Source organism: Anastrepha obliqua, chromosome 5 (genome assembly GCF_027943255.1).
Source record: "Anastrepha obliqua isolate idAnaObli1 chromosome 5, idAnaObli1_1.0, whole genome shotgun sequence".
NCBI classification, from domain to species: Eukaryota; Metazoa; Arthropoda; class Insecta; order Diptera; family Tephritidae; genus Anastrepha; species Anastrepha obliqua.
Window position 1 is genome coordinate 33255786 of NC_072896.1, and position 20669 is coordinate 33276454.

General features: G+C 28.5%; 1 protein-coding gene, 1 long non-coding RNA gene and 1 other non-coding gene across 5 annotated transcripts in view; 2 read left to right on the forward strand and 1 right to left on the reverse strand.

Annotated features, from left to right (window-relative positions):
• The window catches only part of LOC129247755 (WD repeat domain phosphoinositide-interacting protein 2), a 57826-nt gene extending 44601 nt beyond the window's left edge, over positions 1-13225 (forward strand). Inside the window, exons 2-5 of one of the 2 annotated variants that reach the window (XM_054887041.1) lie at positions 9425-10131; positions 10195-10566; positions 12021-12374; positions 12523-13225. In XM_054887041.1, coding sequence (XP_054743016.1) covers positions 9425-10131; positions 10195-10566; positions 12021-12374; positions 12523-12683 — 1594 coding nt within the window. In that variant the 3' untranslated portion in view covers positions 12684-13225. The remainder of the gene's footprint in view (positions 1-9424; positions 10132-10194; positions 10567-12020; positions 12375-12522) is intronic. The other variant, XM_054887042.1, reaches the window with a different exon arrangement.
• LOC129249618 (U4 spliceosomal RNA) lies at positions 1280-1420 on the forward strand. Its single transcript, XR_008582671.1, has one exon. It is a non-coding gene; the product is annotated as a U4 spliceosomal RNA (small nuclear RNA).
• On the reverse strand, positions 2735-3581 carry LOC129247757 (uncharacterized). Of its 2 annotated transcripts, none has more exons than XR_008582575.1 (3): positions 3493-3581; positions 3371-3438; positions 2735-3310 (listed from the first exon to the last, which is right to left on the reverse strand). It is a non-coding gene; the product is annotated as an uncharacterized LOC129247757 (long non-coding RNA). The 2 variants fall into 2 exon arrangements; XR_008582576.1 differs by having other exon boundaries at positions 3296-3323; positions 3375-3438.
• Positions 13226-20669: the final 7444 nt, after the last annotated feature.

Consider the following 20669-nt stretch of genomic DNA (forward strand, 5'->3'; position numbering starts at 1 on the left):
TGCCTACCCAGAACTATTTTAAAGATTTTGATTAAAAAAAAGTGGAAAATTTAGATTAAAAAAAGTGGAAAATTTTGATTTTTTTTTTTCAAATTTTGTGATCTTTGTACTTTGATTTACTACGATTTTATTATATAATAAACTATGTATGTATGTTTAAAACATAAAACAAACACTTAAGAAATTAACGAAAAAAGCATAAGAAATCTCAAAAAAATTAGCATGAAAATTTTGCGAATATTATAAAAAGATAAGGCGACTTAACCCTAATCCCATGTCGTTCCATTTGGCACCTTAATCCCATGTCGATAGGTCGTTCGCGTACCGCGCTTATTTCTACTATATAACGTCACGGCGTGAGATTAGGTAATCCAAGTATATAAATTTCCGCGTACCTAACGTTTGATGCATGCGCACAGTCAAATGGCAAAATGACTGGCATAAGCAATGAATTTTAATATCAAAGTCAAATTAAACATCTGCCATCAAAACCAAAGTTACTTGCTAGCGCAGTTGGTAAGCACTTTGCCTGACACGTTTGAAGTCGTTGGTTCATATTCGAGTAGACTGAAAATGTTCTGAATTTTTTTTAAATTTTTTGTTTTAATAAAAACTCAAATATTAGATACTTGAATACCAAAAAAAACATTCCAAACAAGCAGCTGTTAATTTTATTACCAGCAGCGTTTAATTTGATTCCTTGGCTGTAATTCTTGTTGTTTTTCCATTTGCTTCTACCAACAAACCGAATTTTAATAGATATTTCACAAGCAGACTGTTAAAAGATTCGCTATTTCATAACTACCTACATACATACTTCCAACGGTAGCCAGTACTGTATGGTATGCAGTATGTATGTATGTACATAAACGTATGTAGTTGGCCATAAAAAATGTGTATTAAAAATATTCATTAAAAGCGTATTTAGATATTTGCATAATGAATATTTTGCAGACCACGTACAAATTTTAATAATCAGCTGTACCAAAAGAAAAAAAAAAACAAATTGTAATCACGAATTCTTCATTTACTTTCCATTGCTAACCTGTTTGCTGTTGTCTGTTGTCGGCTGCCTAGTGCCATAATGCCAGAAATAAACCAAGCACAAACAACCCCATAACTGCAATGCTTACTTTGTGTTTGTTGTTTGCTGTTGTGCTTGACTTTGCTTATCTGCCTTTTTATGGTTTGTAGGTCACGCACGCTGCGTTGCTTTGCAATTCTCATACAGTTCATAAATAATAAGAGTGAAATAGTTTTTGTATGAGCGGTTACAGTTAGCTTTGCGCAGAGGCGATATCGTAACCAATGAGGTTCTACCGAGGTGCGATTATTGCTAGTTGAAAACTTTAACCAATACCCCGCCATGGAGGACGTGAAATACCGTCCGCCAGGGCAATTTTTGGAAGCCCGAGAGGGCTTGTTATTTAATACATTCACAAATATAACTAACAAATAAAGATAGAAAAAAAATCGTTAGGAAATTTTGCCAAGTGAATCCGAGCCCGTATTATGTACGGTTATCAATGGAGGATAATAATTTGAGTAGAGGTGTGTAAAAGTAACCATGATTCAATTATAGAAGGTTAGGTAAGTAGTGACAAGGGCGCTTTGACACTCCCTTATTTCAGGGCTGCATTTACGAAGGATGGGAAAAAGGGAAAAATGTTTTCCCCTTCTTGCCTAAAGGTAGTAAAAAAGTACGTAAAGTAACTAATTAGTACTAAGAGAAAAACAATTATATTGGTTATTTAATCTACATTAAAACAAAACGACAGAAAAATTATAGTTTTTTCTTTAAACAAATGTAATATTTATTTAGAATATTTTCGATGTTTATCTAACACAAGAGCACGCAGAACTATGTGATGTTACTTATGTATGTGTTTTTTTTTCTGCCGTTCGGAGTCGGCTTGAAACTGTAGGTCCCTCCATTTGTGGAATAACATCAAGACGCACACCACAAATAGGAGGAAGAGCTCGTGTACGCGCCAATTATATATTTATATATATATATATATATAATCTTGCAATAGATTTGAGTATATTTTGTGGAAGAGAACAAAAAATAGTCATAATAAAGGAATTTAATGTGTTTAATTTACTACAATAGTACAAGTCTTTTAATACACCAAAGGTCAAAATATAAAGCGTTTTTCAGTAAGAGCGCTTCAATTTTTGAACTTTTTGAATAAAACACAAACGGTTTGACTTTTTTAACTAATTTTTTTTTTATTATCGAGTTTGAACATCTACATTTAAGTATGAAATTCGATTTCTTTTACATGACCACCGCGTGCACGTTTTACGAAGCCCAATCGTTGAACCAAATTTTCGACCATTCTTTTGCATAAATCGGCCGAAATTCCAGCAATTTCGCATTCAATATTGGCTCTGAGCTCACAAATCGTCGCCGGCTTCTTACTGTAGACCAATGACTTCATATAACCCGAAAGAAAATAGTCTAGAGGCGTCAAATCACTCGAGCGCGGCGGCCATTCGACCGGTCCATTTCTGGAAATAATGCGCTCATCGAACTTACTCTTCAACAAATCAATTTCAGCGTGTGCTGTGTGGCTTGTGGCCCCGTCCTGTTGAAACCACATGTCGTCTAAGTCCGTACCATTCAATTGCGGCCAAAAAATAAAAATTACAAATTTACTAGTTTATAGTTTAAAATTTGTCTACCCTAATATACTTTATTAATATAGACTAAAACTAATACATCGAAAAATTTTAGATATTGGTAATATAATCCACTTTTAGTAATTGTGATGGTTTGTAAATGTACGTATATCAATACCACGTGTCTCAGTAATGAATCGGAGTGGAAATATGAGGAATGTGGGTGCACTTGCTCGTATAGGTGTTGGAACGCTGCACTTACTTCAGGCAGAAATCAAAAACCTGTAAACCAAAATCTTAAAAATAACTCACAAATATATCATTACAACTTATCTGTAATTGTAGACCTAAAGCGCGAGGACTTGCTCGTGTAGGTGTTGCGCATACATCTACGTACAGCAAATTGTTCTAGACGGGGTAAGGTATCGACGTGGACAGCCAGTTCGGAAGTTAAATTCATTTCAGAGGTAGCAGTACTAGGCACATAATAACCGTCACATGTTAAACAGGTATTTGCACCATCATACACAACACGCTCCATGTCTCCTATTAAATTGTCCGTAGCACCACATGAGACAATGGTAGAAATACGCGCATACGAGCTTTCCTTTCTAAAAACCACAATAGTTGGGCCACCTAGCTCTTCAACACACACCTTCCGCAGCAACTGCTCGTCTGTGAAGTCCTACAAATAAAAACTTTTTATTTATTACAATTTATTAGCAAATATTCTCAAAGAACTTACTAACTGTAGTTTATGTATTGTATGTAAGGTGGTCTCTGTTATATTTGCAAAAACGCTGCTATAAAAACCTATGAATGAAAAAGTTTAAAAGGAATTTTTACAAATGTCTGATCTGGACTTACATGTATGAAAATTCACAAACCGGTGGTTTTCTGCAGCAGAAAGCCGACTCCAAATAATCGACTATCACTATATGTAAGACATAATCGACCTAAATAGTGAAAAAAGACATTAATTTACAAAATAATTAGCTTTTATTATTATACTTACTTGAATGTTTACAAACAGATAAAAGATTTTCAACGAATAATAACAAAGCAAAGCGTCAAAGTGGAAACGGTGTTGCCGACCAAATAATTTGCACCAAAAGTTTAGTTTTTACTACAATTCAAAAATTGTGAATGTGAAATAGGTACTTTTTTTTGTAAAGAAGCAACACGTTTTCAAATAAGGGAGCCGATATGTCAAGAGGGAGCGAGAAAGCTGTTTACTTACCTAACCTTCTATAATTGAATCATGAAAAGTAACGAAAAAAACCAAGGCCGTATATGTTCGTTACTATCAGCGTTGCCGTTTGGCTACAATTGTAGCCAATTTGCTACATTTAAAATTAAAAGCTACAATGCTACAATGCTTCTTAAATGGCTACATTTTTATAGTTTCATTTGTTTCAGGACTATTGCTCTGTAAAACCACATAAAATTTTAGGTATATCCTACACTAGATTAGATGGTTGTCCTTAGAAGGAGTTTTCTCCCGTTTAATTGAACAATGGGACGCCTTAAAACTTTTTTTTATTAATTGTAAACTAGAAGTAAATGCAGTTCGATCTGTTCAATTGGCTGAAAAAATGAACAACGAAATAAAAGTTTATTTCTTATTTCTTTCGTACGTGTTGCCTCTAATAAACAATTTGAATAAAGAGTTTCAGTCGGAACAAAGTCGTTTGCCATATCTTTACTCAAATATTAAATCACATTACCTTTTAATTTTGAGCAATTTTATTAAAAAGGACATACAATTACACGTCGATATTGACTACAAAAACATTTATAATTATAATCAAACATCAAAAATTGTCATTGGTACAAAATCAGAATTTTTTCTACTAAAAACAAAGGCAACACTAGAAGAAGTAAGTGACATAAAAGGAGAAATTTTAAAATTTTACATTGAACTTTTAGATCAAATCAAATTAAGATTTGATTTCATGAGAAAGGACTTGGAAATTTTAAAAATAATAACCCCTATCGAGTTTCTATCAAACAATAACAATTCTATTTTAGATTTAATTTTGCAATTTGAATACTTATGTCATACTGACTGTGATAAAATTGTTAGCCAATGAACTTTATTAAAATTAAGTGATCACAATTTAAAAAGTGATATCGATATTGATTCCTTTTGGCAAAAAGTATCTAACATAAAAATGGACTGGGCGAGCTAATGTTCCCAGACCTTAGTAGTTTTATATTTACCTTATTATCCTTGCCTCATAGTTCTGCAGTCGCAGAAAGAAAATTTTCATCATTAAAATTAATAAAAACGAATACAAGAAATAAATTGGAAATAAAAACCATACATCACATTTTGACTTGTAAAGAACTAATTAAAAAAAATTGTGTATGGTCGGCTAAAAAAGACTTTTCTTTAAAAAAGGACTGAATTTTTAATGTGGTTGTGAAATATTTTATAAAAACCTGAATTATTTTTTCTGTTAAAAACATTCTTTAAGTACTTTTGTATTGTTTAAAACAATATTTGTTTTTTTTTATTGTTTAAAACAATAATTGTTTTTTTTATGTTTAAACCTTTCTAGTTTTATATTTACCTTATTATCCTTGCCTCATAGTTCTGCAGTCGCAGAAAGAAAATTTTCATCATTAAAATTAATAAAAACGAATACAAGAAATAAATTGGAAATAAAAACCATACATCACATTTTGACTTGTAAAGAACTAATTAAAAAATTTGTGTATGGTCGGCTAAAAGACTTTTCTTTAAAAATGGACTGAATTTTTAATGTGGTTGTGAAATATTTTATAAAAACCTGAATTATTTTTCTGTAAAAACATTCTTTAAGTACTTTTGTATTGTTTAAAGCAATATTTGTTTTTTTTTATTGTTTAAAAGTTATTTTAAATGCTTTTATTTGAATATTGGTAATAAATTTATAATAAAAACAATGAAAAAAAATATATATATATGTAGCTATTTTATTTAATGATTTAAATTTTTGATAAAAAAAGTAAATTCTACCAAATACGTAGCTATAATCAATTATTATTGCCGGTTTTTTTTGGCTACATTACAGCCAGATTGGATACATATTTTGGTACGAAGAAAATGTAGTGAGTGGCAACACTGGTTACTATATATCGATGAGTACTCGTTACTTTTGATACCTTATCCATAACGCAACGAATCGAATATGTTGTATCGGTATGGTACGCGTACAGTGTGACGTTGCGACGTCACAAGAAAGTGGAGAACTCCAAATGAAGAATTGTCAGAATCTCCTAAATTATAATTAAAAAGCAACAAATAGGTGTAAAAAATTATTTATTGACAATAACATTTAAACAACAAAAAACTTTCATTCCTCAACTGAAATTAAATATAAACATATTTTAGACAAAACAAAAAATATTTTTGATAAACTAAATTATTAATAGATTAAATAAAATTATTGCAAGAATCTTTGGTTCATATTTAAAAATAAAATCTTTTCCATTCTCTTTGGCTGAATAGAGCTGCGCTTCTCGCTTAATATTTGGCCCGATTTCGAAAAAGTCCTTTCAGGACAGGGTGCCTGTAACAATTCTGTAACTTTTATATTCCGTTAGTATTTTATTTGCCAGTTTCTTTCCTGTATCTGTTATTATATTCCTAGTTAAACTGACCAAAATTCTGGCCATACTTTCCAGTCGAAGCCATGACCATTGAAACAGTCCCCTTTTTTCTGAAGGCTTTTCCTCAGTGAGTTCTTTGAATGGCTTCAGAATTTTTATTATTTCTGGCAGTGTCTGCCATTCGCCTTCTGAAAGATTTTCTACTGGATTGTGTAAGATTGCAAGAGACGCTTCTAAAGTTGCTTGAAGTGAATAAATCCTCTCAATCATATCTAGGGTACTGTTCCATCTGGTCACTGCGTCCATTTTAAGCTTTAATGGTTTTTGATTAGGCCTCAGTTGCTCCTGCATGGCAATTAGTTTTCTGGTAGCTATTGGACTCTTGTGGAAATGTTCCACTATAGCTTTTATTTTTTTATGGTAATCGATACATATTTAGCATTCTCCAATTCTACTTTTAATTTTTTTTTGGACTTCGGAGTAGTGAGAATCCAACAAAGTATTGCTTAATATATGTAAAGCGTTTTTCAGTAAGAGCGCTTCAACTTTTTTTTTTAAATAAACCACAAACGGTTTGACTTTTTCAACTATTTTTTTTTTTATCGAGTTTGAACATATACATTTAAGTATGAAATTCGATTTCTTTTGCATGACCACTGCGTGCACGTTTTACGAAGTCCAATCGATGAACCCAATTTTCGACCACTCTTTTGCATAAATCGGCCGAAATTCCAGCAATTTCGCGTTCAATATTGGCTCTGAGCTCACAAATCGTCGCCGGCTTGTTACTGTAGACCAATGACTTCACATAACCCTAAAGAAAATAGTCTAGAGGCGTCAAATCACACGAGCGCGGCGGCCATTCGACAGGTCCATTTCTGGAAATAATGCGCTCATCGAATTTACTCTTCAACAAATCAATTGTAGCGTGTGCTGTATGGCTTGTGGCCCCGTCCTGTTGAAACCACATGTCGTCTAAGTCCATACCATTCAATTGCGGCCAAAAATAATCGTTTATCATGTCGCGGTATAGATTTCCATTCACAATAACGTGGCGATCGTTCTCGTCAACGAAAAAATATGGGCCAATTACGCCGCCGGCATGTAAACCGCACCAAACAGTGATTTTTTCGGGATGCAACGGTGCCTCATGAATCACGTGTGGACTGCTTTCTGCCCAGTAACGCATATTTTGCTTGTTGACAAAGCCATTGAGCCAAAAGTGAGCTTCATCACTGAAGATGATTTTTTAGAAAATTTATATTTTTTCATAAAAAATTTGCACGATTTGCAATCGTTGCTCAAGTGTGTAGCATTCCATGATGAAATGTATACTAATGAAGTTTACAAATCACAAGCGAGAAATAAAAAATATTGCGTCGTTCGCCCTCCCTATCGGAAAAAAGTTGAAGCGCACCTATTGAAAAACGCCTTATATCTTGAAGGTATTTTAGAAATTGGTTCTAAGTAAATAATAAGATCTTTAAAACCCGCGTTTTCAACTACAAAAAAAGGTTGAATGTCTTTAACTATCATTTTAAAAATTAAATAAAATTTTTTCTCTTACTATACCTATTGGACGTTTAATAAAGGAATTTAAATTAGACTGCTTCGAATTGGTTTCATTTGTTTAAATCACAAGATTAGTTTCAGGATTAGACTCTGCGCTTGTTGAAGTTGGTGGTATATGACCTTCCAGGGCTAGCGCATTTGGTCTGTGTTTCTTCATGAGATGCTTTTTCAAATTTGTAGTCGAGCCACCTTTTACGGAATGCAACGAATTGCAAAGATCACATTTTACCTTATCGTCTTTAGCGACCGTGAAAAACCCCATAGTTTACTCCTTTTCTTATCCATTGTACCAGTAAAATTATGCTCTAAAATAATAACAATAATAAGTGTAAACAATTTATAAACAATATTTTCTTATTCCTTATTCCAATTTCAAACTTTGTCTACGTACACAAAACTTGAAGCACCAAAAGCACTGAAAAACTTTTACGGACGATTAACTTCCAAATTTTAATATAGGTACTATAATAACAAACAAACATCAGTCTTTGTAACGAATGTTTTTAAATTCACCGAATGAGCGCGCGCTACATCAGCAAACGTTTTTATACACGTATAAACTTATTACCTACGTGAACTGAACTCAAGCTAAAAAAAATGCGAGTAACGAAATATATTCGTGTGTAACGTTTCGTTACTCGGTACTAGAGAGCGCACCTGTTACTCAGTACCGAATACATACAGTTTGCTTCAGCTCTAAACTTAGAGTTAAAGGTATAAAGACAAAAAAAATCGTTAGGGAAATTTTGTTAAGTGAATCCGAGCCCGTATTATGTACGGTTATGAATGGAAGATAATAATTTGAGCCCGAAATAAGACAAAATTATTTTTTGGTTTACCCAAGGCAGGCTGATTTGAATCAGAGGTAGTCAGCGGCCCGAAAAAATGATGATTTTCAATTATTTTATTTTACGAAAATAATAACATAGCATTAATGCATCATGTTTTGACTTGACTTCAGCAAAATTTCAAAAAAAAAAAAAACTAATACTTGTAAAAGTTATCGCTGTTTGTGTGAAGCCCGTTTCTCCAGAAGTCCCTTGCGGTGATCATCACAAATCCTTGGAGATTCATCTGAAATCAATCGGACAAGAGAAATTAGTTTTATTAATAGATAATCTTGTGTCTGATCGAAGATTTTGTTTTTAAATTAACAATATGCTGGCCTCAGGAAATATTTTTTTCGAGAAAAGAACCGACAATTAATTGTTTAAACAAAATCGAAATTTTTGAAAAAATAAATCCTTCTATCAGGCACGAGTTTTTATGTTTTTCAAAAGCAGTATACATTTTATTGAAATCTACCAAACGGTCATTAAGTTACAGCGATCATCAACATAGTTTTGAGAAAAACGCGCCCGAGCGCCCTTTGTTAATTGTTCAATAACTCGAAAAGTATTTGTCCGATTCACTTTAAATTTTCACACAATATTTATAAATACATATATAATATTTATACTTTAAGAAAATGCAAAAAAAAAAATCCAATTTTTTTAAAATTCTGACTATGTACTCCTAACCCCTTAAGAGGGTAATTCTATTTCATTTTCATTTTAATTAGTATTCATTTATGCTTCTGACTGCTATTTGTCTTATCTTGAATAAAACTTTCTCCTTCTTCTTCTTCCAGTTCAGTTTACGTTCTGGACGGTAGCGATGGCTTTCGCATTTTCAACATCAATAGTTGTGACGAGGTCGAGGAAATCTACGCTGAGCACTCTGAGCATATTATTCTAGTCGAGCGCCTATTCAACAGCTCTCTACTAGTGATGGTCACTGCCGAGAAGCCGCACTGCTTGCAAATGGTGCACTTTAAGAAGAATCAGAAAATCTGCAATTGTGTCTACCCCACGAAAATAATCAGCATACGCATGAATCGTGCACGTTTGATTGTTTGCCTCTCAGAGAGCATACACATTCATGATATACGTGACATGAAGATGCTGTATGCCATTGAGGATCTTCCACCCAATGAGCTCGGTGTGTGCTCACTTTCGTGCAATTCGCTCTTGGCATTCCCCGTTTGTCACTCCACTGGCATGCTGGCGCTCTACAATACATCCAAACTGGAGTGGGGTCTCACGATTGATGCTCATAAGAGCAAATTATCGGCAATTAATTTCTCGCCCAATAGCCTACTGCTGGCGACCGCCTCAGAGCGCGGCACTGTGATACGTCTGTTTAATGTGAAGAATGGCCAGCGCTTGCAGGAGTTCCGACGCGGCGTGAAACGTTGTGTAGACATAGCGTCGTTGGTGTTTTCGGCTAATGGACAATTTATTTGTATCACCTCCAATACGGAAACGGTGCACATATTCAAGATTGACGAGAGAACTGGTGAGTGATTGGGGGCAAAATGAGTGAATGAATTTTTCAATTGGGAATTTTGCTAAATTGCAGATGCAGCTATGAAAGCGGTGAAGGATGCTGCTGCTGCTAAGCGATTGGGGAAGGCGGAACAGCAGCAGCCAGTTGAAGAGCCGGTGGCAGCGACGACCTGGTCCAACAGCTTTACGAGGGCGGTAACCTCATATATTTTGCCAACACAAGTGAGCGATGTGCTCGCGCAGGATCGCGCTTTCGCTACGGTGGTGCTGGCACAGCCGGGTATGCGCCACGTATGTGGGTTGACGTTCGTGAAAAAGGAACTGAAGGTGCTGGTCGCCAGCGAAGAAGGTTTCCTCTACATTCACGAATTCAATGCGGACCTTGGTGGTGTGTGCAAGTTACAGGCGGTGCATGATTTGCGCGGCGCCCTGGATGGTGTCGAAGGTGAGGAGTAAAAAAAGATTGTTCGTTGATCTTTTTTGTTTTTTTTTTTAAATGCTATTTTCATGTTGTTATTGTTGCTTGCAAGGATATTATTTTTTGATGCAGTAAAGCACATTTAATAGCTTCTGAAAAGCATTCGACTCCTCTAAAGTCAATTTAATACCTTCTAAACTCGTGTGCTTATTTTTTACATATTTTTTCGTATCTTTTTGTGATTTTATTTATTTTTTTATTGATTTGATTTTTTGATGTTTTTTTTTTAATTACTTTTTCAATCTTTTTCCTGTGTACCTTAAATTTTAAATCAAGTTGCTCCCCTCTAATTCTGTTTATTTTTTCAAATCATTCCCCTTTTTTTTCTTTTATTTTTTCCTTTAAATTTTTTCCACTTATTTATTATTTTTTTTAATTTTTTATATATTTTTTTATAAATTTTTTATTTCTTTTTTTGTATATTTTGTTTTTCTTTTGTATTTTATTTATTTTTTGATTTTTTTTTTATTAATTTGCTTCCTCTAATTCTATTATATTTACTTTTTCACAAATCATTCTCCTTTCCATTATTCCTTTTAGTTCTTTTACTGTTTTTAATTTACTTATTATTTTCTTTAATTTCTAATTTATTTTTTTAATAATTTTTTTATTTTTTATGTATTTTCTTTGCATGTTTTAATTTTATTTTTTTTATATATAAAAAAGTTTTTTTTTTACTTGTTTTTGAATTTTTTGTATGTATATATTTTACTTTTTTTTTGATATTTTTTTACACATTTTTTTGTATTTTTTTATTATATTTATTCTATGGTGTTTTTTCAATTAATTTTTTAATAATTTTTTTGTGTACCTAAATTTTAAATCAATTTTCCCATTTTTAATTCTATTTACTTTTTCAAATCATTCCTTTTCCATTTATTCTTAAATTTTTTTTTCATTTATTTATTTTCTTTTTTTTAATTCTTTTTATATAATCTTTTTTATAGGTATTTTATTTTATATATATTTTTTTTAATTTGTTTTATATTTTTTTTTAATTTGTTTTATATTTTTTTTTTAATTAATTTGCTCCCCTCTAATTCTATTCACTTTTTCAAATCATTCCCCTTCTCCATTATTTTTTGTATTTTTTTCTAAAATTTTTTTTTTTTATTTATTTATTATTATTTTAATTTTTTTTAATTTGAAATTTTTATTTTATATTTTTGATATATATATTTCACATTTTTCGTATTCCTTTTTTTTGTATTGTTTTTTTTTTTTTAATTTTTTTGTTTTAATTTTGTTTATTTTTTATATTTTTTTTAATTAATTTTTTTTTTTTAATTTTATTTATTTGCCATGTTTTTTTTTAACAAATTTTTTTTATTTCAATCATCACATGAATGCACGTAAATTTTAAATCAATTTGGTCCTCTCGTTCTATTTCCTTTTTCATACCATTCTCCTTTCCATTTTAGAGCTCAGTCTTAGCGACAACGGAGACAAAATGTCACCCGGTTCGTCCAATAAGGAGGCTAATAGAAGTACCGTACCAACCACAAGCACTGTCGATGCTAATCAAAGTGATAGCACACCAAAAAATACAACAACACCAACAACTTCAGGTAGAAATATCAGCAGTGAGGCGACGAGTGAAAAGAGCGACACTACGAGTTGTATGATAGAATATCCATGTCCGTTGCCGGAGAACTTATATGCGACGAGTGAAAAGAGCGACGGTGCGGGTTGTATGATAGAATATCCATATCCGTTGCAGGACAACTCATATGCAGACATATTAAAAGGACGCCAGCCGGCCGATCGCGCAAAAGGTAATTTAAGATTCGCACACTAAGTAGGTATTTCCATTGTTTGGTGTGAACTTTTCGTTTTATTTAAAAAAAAAATTAAATTTTGTTTAAATAGTAATTACCACTTTCACTTTGATGTAATTCATATGAAAAATTCTCTGCATGGCAGTTTGTTCAATTTCAGAAAACCCTGCCGAATACCGTAAGGCCGTCATAAAAAGTGCATTTTTGGATGAGCATCATTTTCCGCCAGTGTCCTATGCAAGGCGCTTTTGGACACCAAAGCGCAGGAACGAAGGGGACCGTTTTGCCGCCGCTGCGAAAGCTTAAATTTAAATGTGTAAAGCAGTTTTTGATTGAGTTTGAGGCTTTTGTAAAGACAAAAACAAAAACAGCAGCGCTCAATAATAAAATTAATCAACAATTAAATTAGCAAAATGTGAAACGTATCAATTAGCAGATAATTATTGTTTAAAAATGATGTTTTAAAATCTAATGCAAAAAAAAAAAAAATGTAAAAATTAAATGTTAGAAAAAATAACTAGGGCATACATACATATACACATATGCGAGTATTGATATTAGTTTTAACATTTTGATTCGCATTCATTTCTGTAGCATACAAGCAAAGTAAATTATAAATTATAAAATATTCGTTAGCCAATTAAACTTAGTAAGCATTTACCTATTACACACGCGGATACAGGGTCCACATGCTACTACAATATATTTTCAATATTACGTTTTGCTCTCTGCGCCTCTCTTTTACCATTAACTAAAGTAGAGTGATATTTTCCGAGGCCTTCGAATGGGCTTTTTACGATCTTCTTAAATTTATTTAGTTATAGTACTTCATCGCCTTTTTATATACATATATACACATTTATGTCATACTGTTCTAAAATACTCTCTCGACTATTACTGATTTTATGTAAATTAAATAAATATATGTTTTTATCTTATGATTTTTTTTTTAACTTTACTAGAATTAACATACTTTTAAGGAATGCACATTTTTGCTGTTGTTTTTGTTAGTTGCAAAAAAAATAAAAATAGAACAAAATAGCGTCAATCTATGAGCAAGAATTAGTAGTTTTTGTATAGTGTGCACATGTATGTACATGCAAAAACAAAAAACGTCCATACTCTCCGACAATCTCATAATATTGTAAAAAAATGTTAAATACATGTACATGTACGGGTGATCAATTTATTAGTGGCGAATAAGCAGGAGGAGAAGTCACACATTCACATATACACACACACTCACTCACATTTGTCAATAAAACTTTACAGCATTGAAAGTGTTAAAAAAAGTACCTAAATATATTTAAAAATACAGAGAGAGCTTATAAAAAATATGGAAAATAATTATAAAAAAAATTTAAAAGTTTTAATTCTAAGAAATGAAGATGGGGTGAATAGCCTAGAAAACAAATTTGAAGATTTCAGAAAAATTAAGTAGTATTAAATATTCAAAATATTTGGTAGTGACTTAAAATATAATATATATATATACATAAATATGTTAACAAATAATATAACACACATATATATAAACACATATAATTCTTAAAAAAATACTTTTCCCTAAATGTGAAGCAAGTTAAAAACTGAAAAAAAATTTAACTATATTAAAAAAATGTAAATTCAAAAAAAAAATAATAATAAATAAAGCAATATAAAATAAATAACCCTAATTTTACCAAAACTACGCAATATTTAAAAAATTATAATAACAAAAATGAAAATTATTATTAATTAATAATTATTTAAATTAATATATATAATTTAATTGAGTAATAATAAATTATGTTAGTTAAGAATTTAATAATTATAATATATAATAATTAAAATAAGAATTATTAAAAATTAAAATCATTATAATTATATATATAAATAATAAAAGTATAAGTATAATAAAAGTGTAAAATCACATAATATAAAAAATATTTAATATATGTAACAACAAAATAATAACAAAATAATTTTTGAATTCAGTTAAGACACAGATGATGAAGCTAAGACTTTATGCACTAAGAGCAGTGAAAATTCCACGTGAATTCACGAAAATTCAATTTCTGATGCAAGGATTGGTCTTTTTTTAATTTTTTTTAACCCTCCCGAAGTAACGTCATTTTTCGCACCCTTTAGTGGTAACCTCGGGTCAATTGTGCCCGAGGCTTAAAACAATATCTTAAAATGATTTTAAAAATCTGAAGAAATTCATGGTGACTTATTAACTATCCTAGAATAACAATAAATCACTATGTTGAAGGTTTTTTCTTTTTAATAAACAAAAAAAAAAATAATAAATTGAAATAAAAAACCAATTAAAAAATAAAAAATTTAAATTAAAAAACAATTAAAGAAAAATTAATTGCAATTAAAAAAAAAAAAAAAACAAAATCAATTGAAATTAAAAAACAAAAAAATAATAAGTTCAAATAAAAAAAAATAAAAAAAATAAAAAAATTTAAGTAAAAAACAAATAAAAAAATTAAAGAAACATTAATTGCAATTAAAAAAAAAAAACAATAAAAAAATATATTAATAAATTGAAATAAAAATAAAATAAAAAATAAAAAATTTAAATTAAAAAACAATTAAAAAAATTAATTGCAAGTAATAAAACAATAAAAAAAATATAAAAAATCAAATGAAATTTAAAAACAATATAAAAAGATTTAAAAATAAAATTAATTGAAATTTAACAAGAACTATAAAAAAAATTAAATGGAATTAAAAAACAATTAAAAATAAGGAAATAAAACATTTTAATTAGAAAACAGTTTAAAAGTTAAAAAAAATTAATAGAAATTAAAAAAAAATAAAAAGTGAAAAATACTAATTGTAATTAAAAAAGAATTAAAAAATTACAAAAAAATAAAAAAAAACAATTTAAAAATTAAAAATAAAATTAATTGAAATTAAACAAGAATTATAAAATAAAATAAAATCAAATTAAATTAAATGGAATTAAGAAACAATTAAAATATAAGAAAATAAAAAAAATTATTTAAAAAACAGTTAAAAAGTTAAAAAAATTAATTGAAATTAAAAAAGAATGAAAAAATTAAAAAAACAATTTTAACAAAAATTAAATTAAAAATTTATTGAAATAAAACAAGAATTATAAAAAAAATTAAATGGAATTAAAAATTAAGAAAATAAAAAATTGAAATTAAAAACAATTAAAAAGTTTAAAAGAAAAAATGAATTGAAATTAAAAAACAATTTAAAATAAAACTTGTTAATATGTGTCACTTTCGTTTGACGCTAACTGTACGTGCAACAAACGCAGACAAAAAACCCAATTGGCACAAAATACAAGCAGCTTAAAACCAATTAGTTTTTTGAGTGTCGAATTTTCTAATCAAACTTTTGTTGGATAAACTTCTTGACAAAGAACAATAAACTTTTGCTGGATCAAAGGACCAACGTTGCTTGTCTTTTTATACATTCTGTGGTTGACGTACGTGGATCAGTCGATTCTCTGTTTTCAGTTTGCCTATTAAAGCGAAAGTATTTTTCCACATCCGCTGATTATGCAAACCATGAACGTATTAAAACAACAAGATTCAGTCTGCATTCGATTCTGACCCCCGTAGATCTCTAATTCAACTAACCAATTGGTCAGTAGAAAATTATTAGATCTCTATTTTAACTAACTAATGGGTCAGTGGAAAATACTTTCAGACGTTTTTTGTAGCTTGTGAAATTTGCAGTTATGGACGGCCAGTTGTTGTTGTTATTGTAGCCTCTTCAAGCATATCCCAGCATGTTTTTTTGGGAACACTGCTAAAGTGATAGTCCTGGGCACAAATTCAAAGCCCAATAAAGGTTGTGCCAGTATAGGGGGGACCCAATTGACGTAGAAACCATAAAAAATATTTGTGTGCAGTAGAAATATTTAATTTTTTTCTCAAATTCAATTGAAGCCTTTTAACTTCAACTAAATTTATTGCAATAAAGAAAAGCAAAAAACAAAAACCAAAAAATCATATGGCGTCATTAGTATTTGAATAAAAGCAGAAAAAGGAAAGAAAACCTCTGAATTCCAAAAGAATTTCATCTAATCCAATTCAATTATATTCAAACAAAAACAAAAATAATAAAAAATAAAATAAATTAAAATAATAATAATTAAAATATAAAATATGAAAATTATGAATTTGTTAAAAATGAACGGATTAGAAATCATAATTCTTAATAAAATATAATAAAAAACTTAATAAAAAATGAACCGCTTCAACCGCAAAATTTTTTTATATGAAATTTGTTGATATTTATTGCTTTTATTTGCGGTATTTAAAATTATAAATATTTTTAATTACTTGTTTTTTACTAATTTATGCTTTTTTTGCATCATAATTATTACTGACTTTAAATGAAGGGAATTGAATTAAATTCAAAAAAAAAGTTTTCAAAAAAAATAGCAATAAATATTTATGTAGTATATATATATATATGGACGTAGCTGTGAAATGAGTTCACATAACGTAAATAAAATAAGAAAACAATTAAGTGCAATATTTAAATATAAAAATTAAAAGAAAATTATCCAATAAAAAAAGGAATTTTTGGTGTTATTCATAAAAAATAAATTATCTGTGAAAAATTTTAGTTTATACAGTAACATTTCCATAAGATATGCATCTCAAACCTATATAGGTAAAATTTTTTGAGAATTTGTGTGTGTATGTGTGTGTATACATAGCTTAAAAAATTTTTAAATTAAAAGAAATTTAGAAGTCTTTAAAAAAGAAATATTTGTGCGGTGCGTCACTTTATAAAGTGTATTAAAAAGTCGTTAATATTATGAATAAGAATTAATTATTATAGATATTTAAAAAAAGTATTGTTGGTATATTATTTTTCCGAAAATTCCTGAAAACTGCATTGGACTAAGCCAGAAAGAGGCGAAATTCCCGTCAAATCGATTTATTTTTATGTTTTTTATTAATTTTTACTTTTTAATTTACACTTTTTTTCGTTTTTTTTGTTTCATATTTTCATTGACTAATTTAAATTTCTTCTGTTTTTTTAATTTTATTTGTATTTTTTATATTTTTTTATATGTTTTTTATATATTTTTTATATATTTTTTTATATATTTTTTATATTTTTTTTAATATTTTTTATACATTTTAAAAAGAAAGAATTAAAAACATAAAAATTGTCTAATCTAAATTTCTTCGGTATTGTAATTTTTTGTATTTTTTTTTATATTTTTCTATATATTTTTTATATTTTTGTATTTGTATTTTTTTTTATATTTTTCTATATATTTTTTATATTTTTTTATATTTTTTTATATATATTTTATATATTTATTTTAATATTTGTTTTTATTATTTTTTTTTTATATATATTTTATATATTTATTTTAATATTTGTTTTTATTTTTTTTTTTATTATTTTTTTATATATTACAAAATGAAAGAATTAAAAATATAAAAATTGTCTAATTTAAATTTCTTCTGTATTTTATTTGTATTTTTTATATTTTTTTAAATATTTTTTTATATATTTTTTATATTTTTTAATATTTCTTTATATTTTTTTTATATTTTTATATTTGTTTTCAGTATTCTTTTATATATTTTTTATATTTTTTTTTAATATTTTTTTACATGTTTTTTATATTTTTTTATATATTTTAAAATGAAATTCACGTCACATTTTTTCGTTATTATGTTTTATTTACCTTTTTAATAAAAAAACTAAGATTATTTTAATTTAAATTCTTTTTATATACTAGTTTTATATATAATTATATTTTTTTTTAATAATAATTTAATTAATTACTTTTTTAATTTAAATTCTTTTTCAATTCTAGTTTTATTAATATTTTTGTATATGTTTTAAAATGATATTTCCTACCCCTTTTTATTATTTTTTAATTTACATCTTCTTATAGACAAAAAACTAAGATTTGTTTATTTATTTTTTAATTTAAATCATTTTTATATCCCAGTTTTTTGTTTTTTAATTTTTTTATATTATAAAATGAAAATGAAATTCCCGTCATATCTTTTTATTTTGTAGTTCCTTTTTATTTCTTAGTTTAAATTTTTTTTAATCCGGTTGTTTTATATTATAAAATGAAATCTCCGGCATCTTTTTATTTTTACCTTTTAATTGATTTTTATTTTTTAATTAATTTAAATTTTTTAATTAATTTTTTTTTAATGAAATTAAAAATGAGAAATTATAGCCGCCACATCTTTTTATATTTATTTTTTAATTAATTTTTATATTTTAATTTAAATTCTTTTCAAGTTTTTTATTTTAAATTTTCTTATTTTTATTTTTAAATTTTTTATATAATATAAAAGAAAATGAAATTCCCTTCTCAGCTTTTTTTGTTTTTTAATTAATTTGTACTTTAATTTAAATTCTTTTTCTAGTTTTTTATTTTTATTTTTAATTTTGAATTTATTTTTTTTATGTATTATAAGATGAAAATTAAATTCCCGTGGCATCAATTTAGTTTTATTTTTTAATTTAAATTAATTTTTAAATTTAAATTCGTGTTATATCCTTGTTTTTTATTTTTTAGTTTTTCATTAAAATTTGGTTTTATTTTTTTGGTATTTTTATTTAATTTTTTTATTTTGTCTTATTTCTTTAATATATATATTTTTGTTTTTCTTGTTTATTTGATTTGTGTTTTATTTCTTTTATTTTTTTAATATTATTTATTTTTTTATTTGTTTTTTATAATACATACATGCATAGCATACATATGTACATACTAAATTCTTGTGACCGCTCTTAATAGTCAAAATTAAGTAATTATTTTTCATAAGCTTGTGAAAACCTACAACAAAAAATTATTTAAAAAAAAGTAGATTAAAACAAAACGTATAACGATGCAAACAACAAAACATGTGCAAAAAAATTTAAAAAATGTTATAAAAAAAAATTAATATAGAGCTATTCCATGTCAAGTGAATCAAGTATTCTGGACATCGTCGTAAATTTTAATGAAAATTGGTTAATTTGTAGGCTTGAGTATATATTTATTCCTTTTACTCCATAGTGAAGCATAGGGCTACAACAAAACTCTTAAATCTGTCCCTGTCCAATGACATTCTTTTAATTTCATTCCAGTTCATTTCACTTAATGTTATCTCCTTCTCTAGCTGTCTTCTCCAAGTATGCGCTGGGCGTCCCCTTCTGCGTGATCCCTGTGGGTTCCATTCAATGGCTTGCCTCGTGATATCTTGTGCGGGTTTTCTGAGCGTATGGCCGATCCAGTTCCACTTTCTTTTCAGAATATTTGTTTTGATGAGCGTATGGTTCGTCAGCTCCCACAGTCTGTCGTTGGTTATAGTTTCTGGCCACCTTATCTTTAGTATACGCCTAAGGCAGCGATTTGTAAAAGATTGCATGCGTTGTATTAGCCGTGGCGCAGCATTCCATGTTTCACATCCGTATAGTAAAACGGATATGACGTTGGAATTAAATATTTTTAGTTTGGTGCCACGCGACAAGAATGAGGAGCTCCTCCCTCCTAACATTCTCCAACAAGAAAAAACAAAACTAAAGCTTATCAAAAAATTAATTAATGACAATATAAGGATTCAATTTAATAATCAACTCGAACACACACTTGTTTCCCTTAAGAATACCGACCCCTCAAAATTTTCAGTAATTAAACGAACTTTTCTAAAAAACGACAACCCAATTAGTCACATAAACGTTCCTTTTAACTCATCAGATATACTTCAAAAAGCTGGCCTCGATTGCAATCTGCTAGAAAAAAATTTTACAACAGGCAACTACTACATCAAAAACAGTGAAGATATACCCGATATAGTAGGGCTTCATTTTGAAGCAATTCATTCTTCAAAACAATCTAAACCTGATAATCTCGTTCACTTACAGGTGCAAGAATGCTTCAACAAGTTTTTAGAAACAAAAACTTTATTCGACAGCTTTCGAGCAACCAAAACAAGATTTGACGCCATCAAACAAGCCAATAATTTAACCGAAGAACAAACAGGCAACTTCTTTATTAGTTTCGATGATCTCTCAGATATATTTTCCAATCTGAAAAGTAAACTGTCCTCAGGCTTAGACCAAATACCTAACATCATTCTGAAAAACTTATCCCAAGAACTAATTTCAGAATATTGCACACTATTCAACAACATGTTGAATAATGCCTATTTTCCTCCTATTTGGAAAACAGCTAAACTGATCGTGATACCAAAAAAAGAGAAAGACAAAAACTGTTTGAAAAATCTCCGACCAATTAGCTTGTTACCAAACATTAGTAAAGTTTTTGAGGTCGTAATCAACATA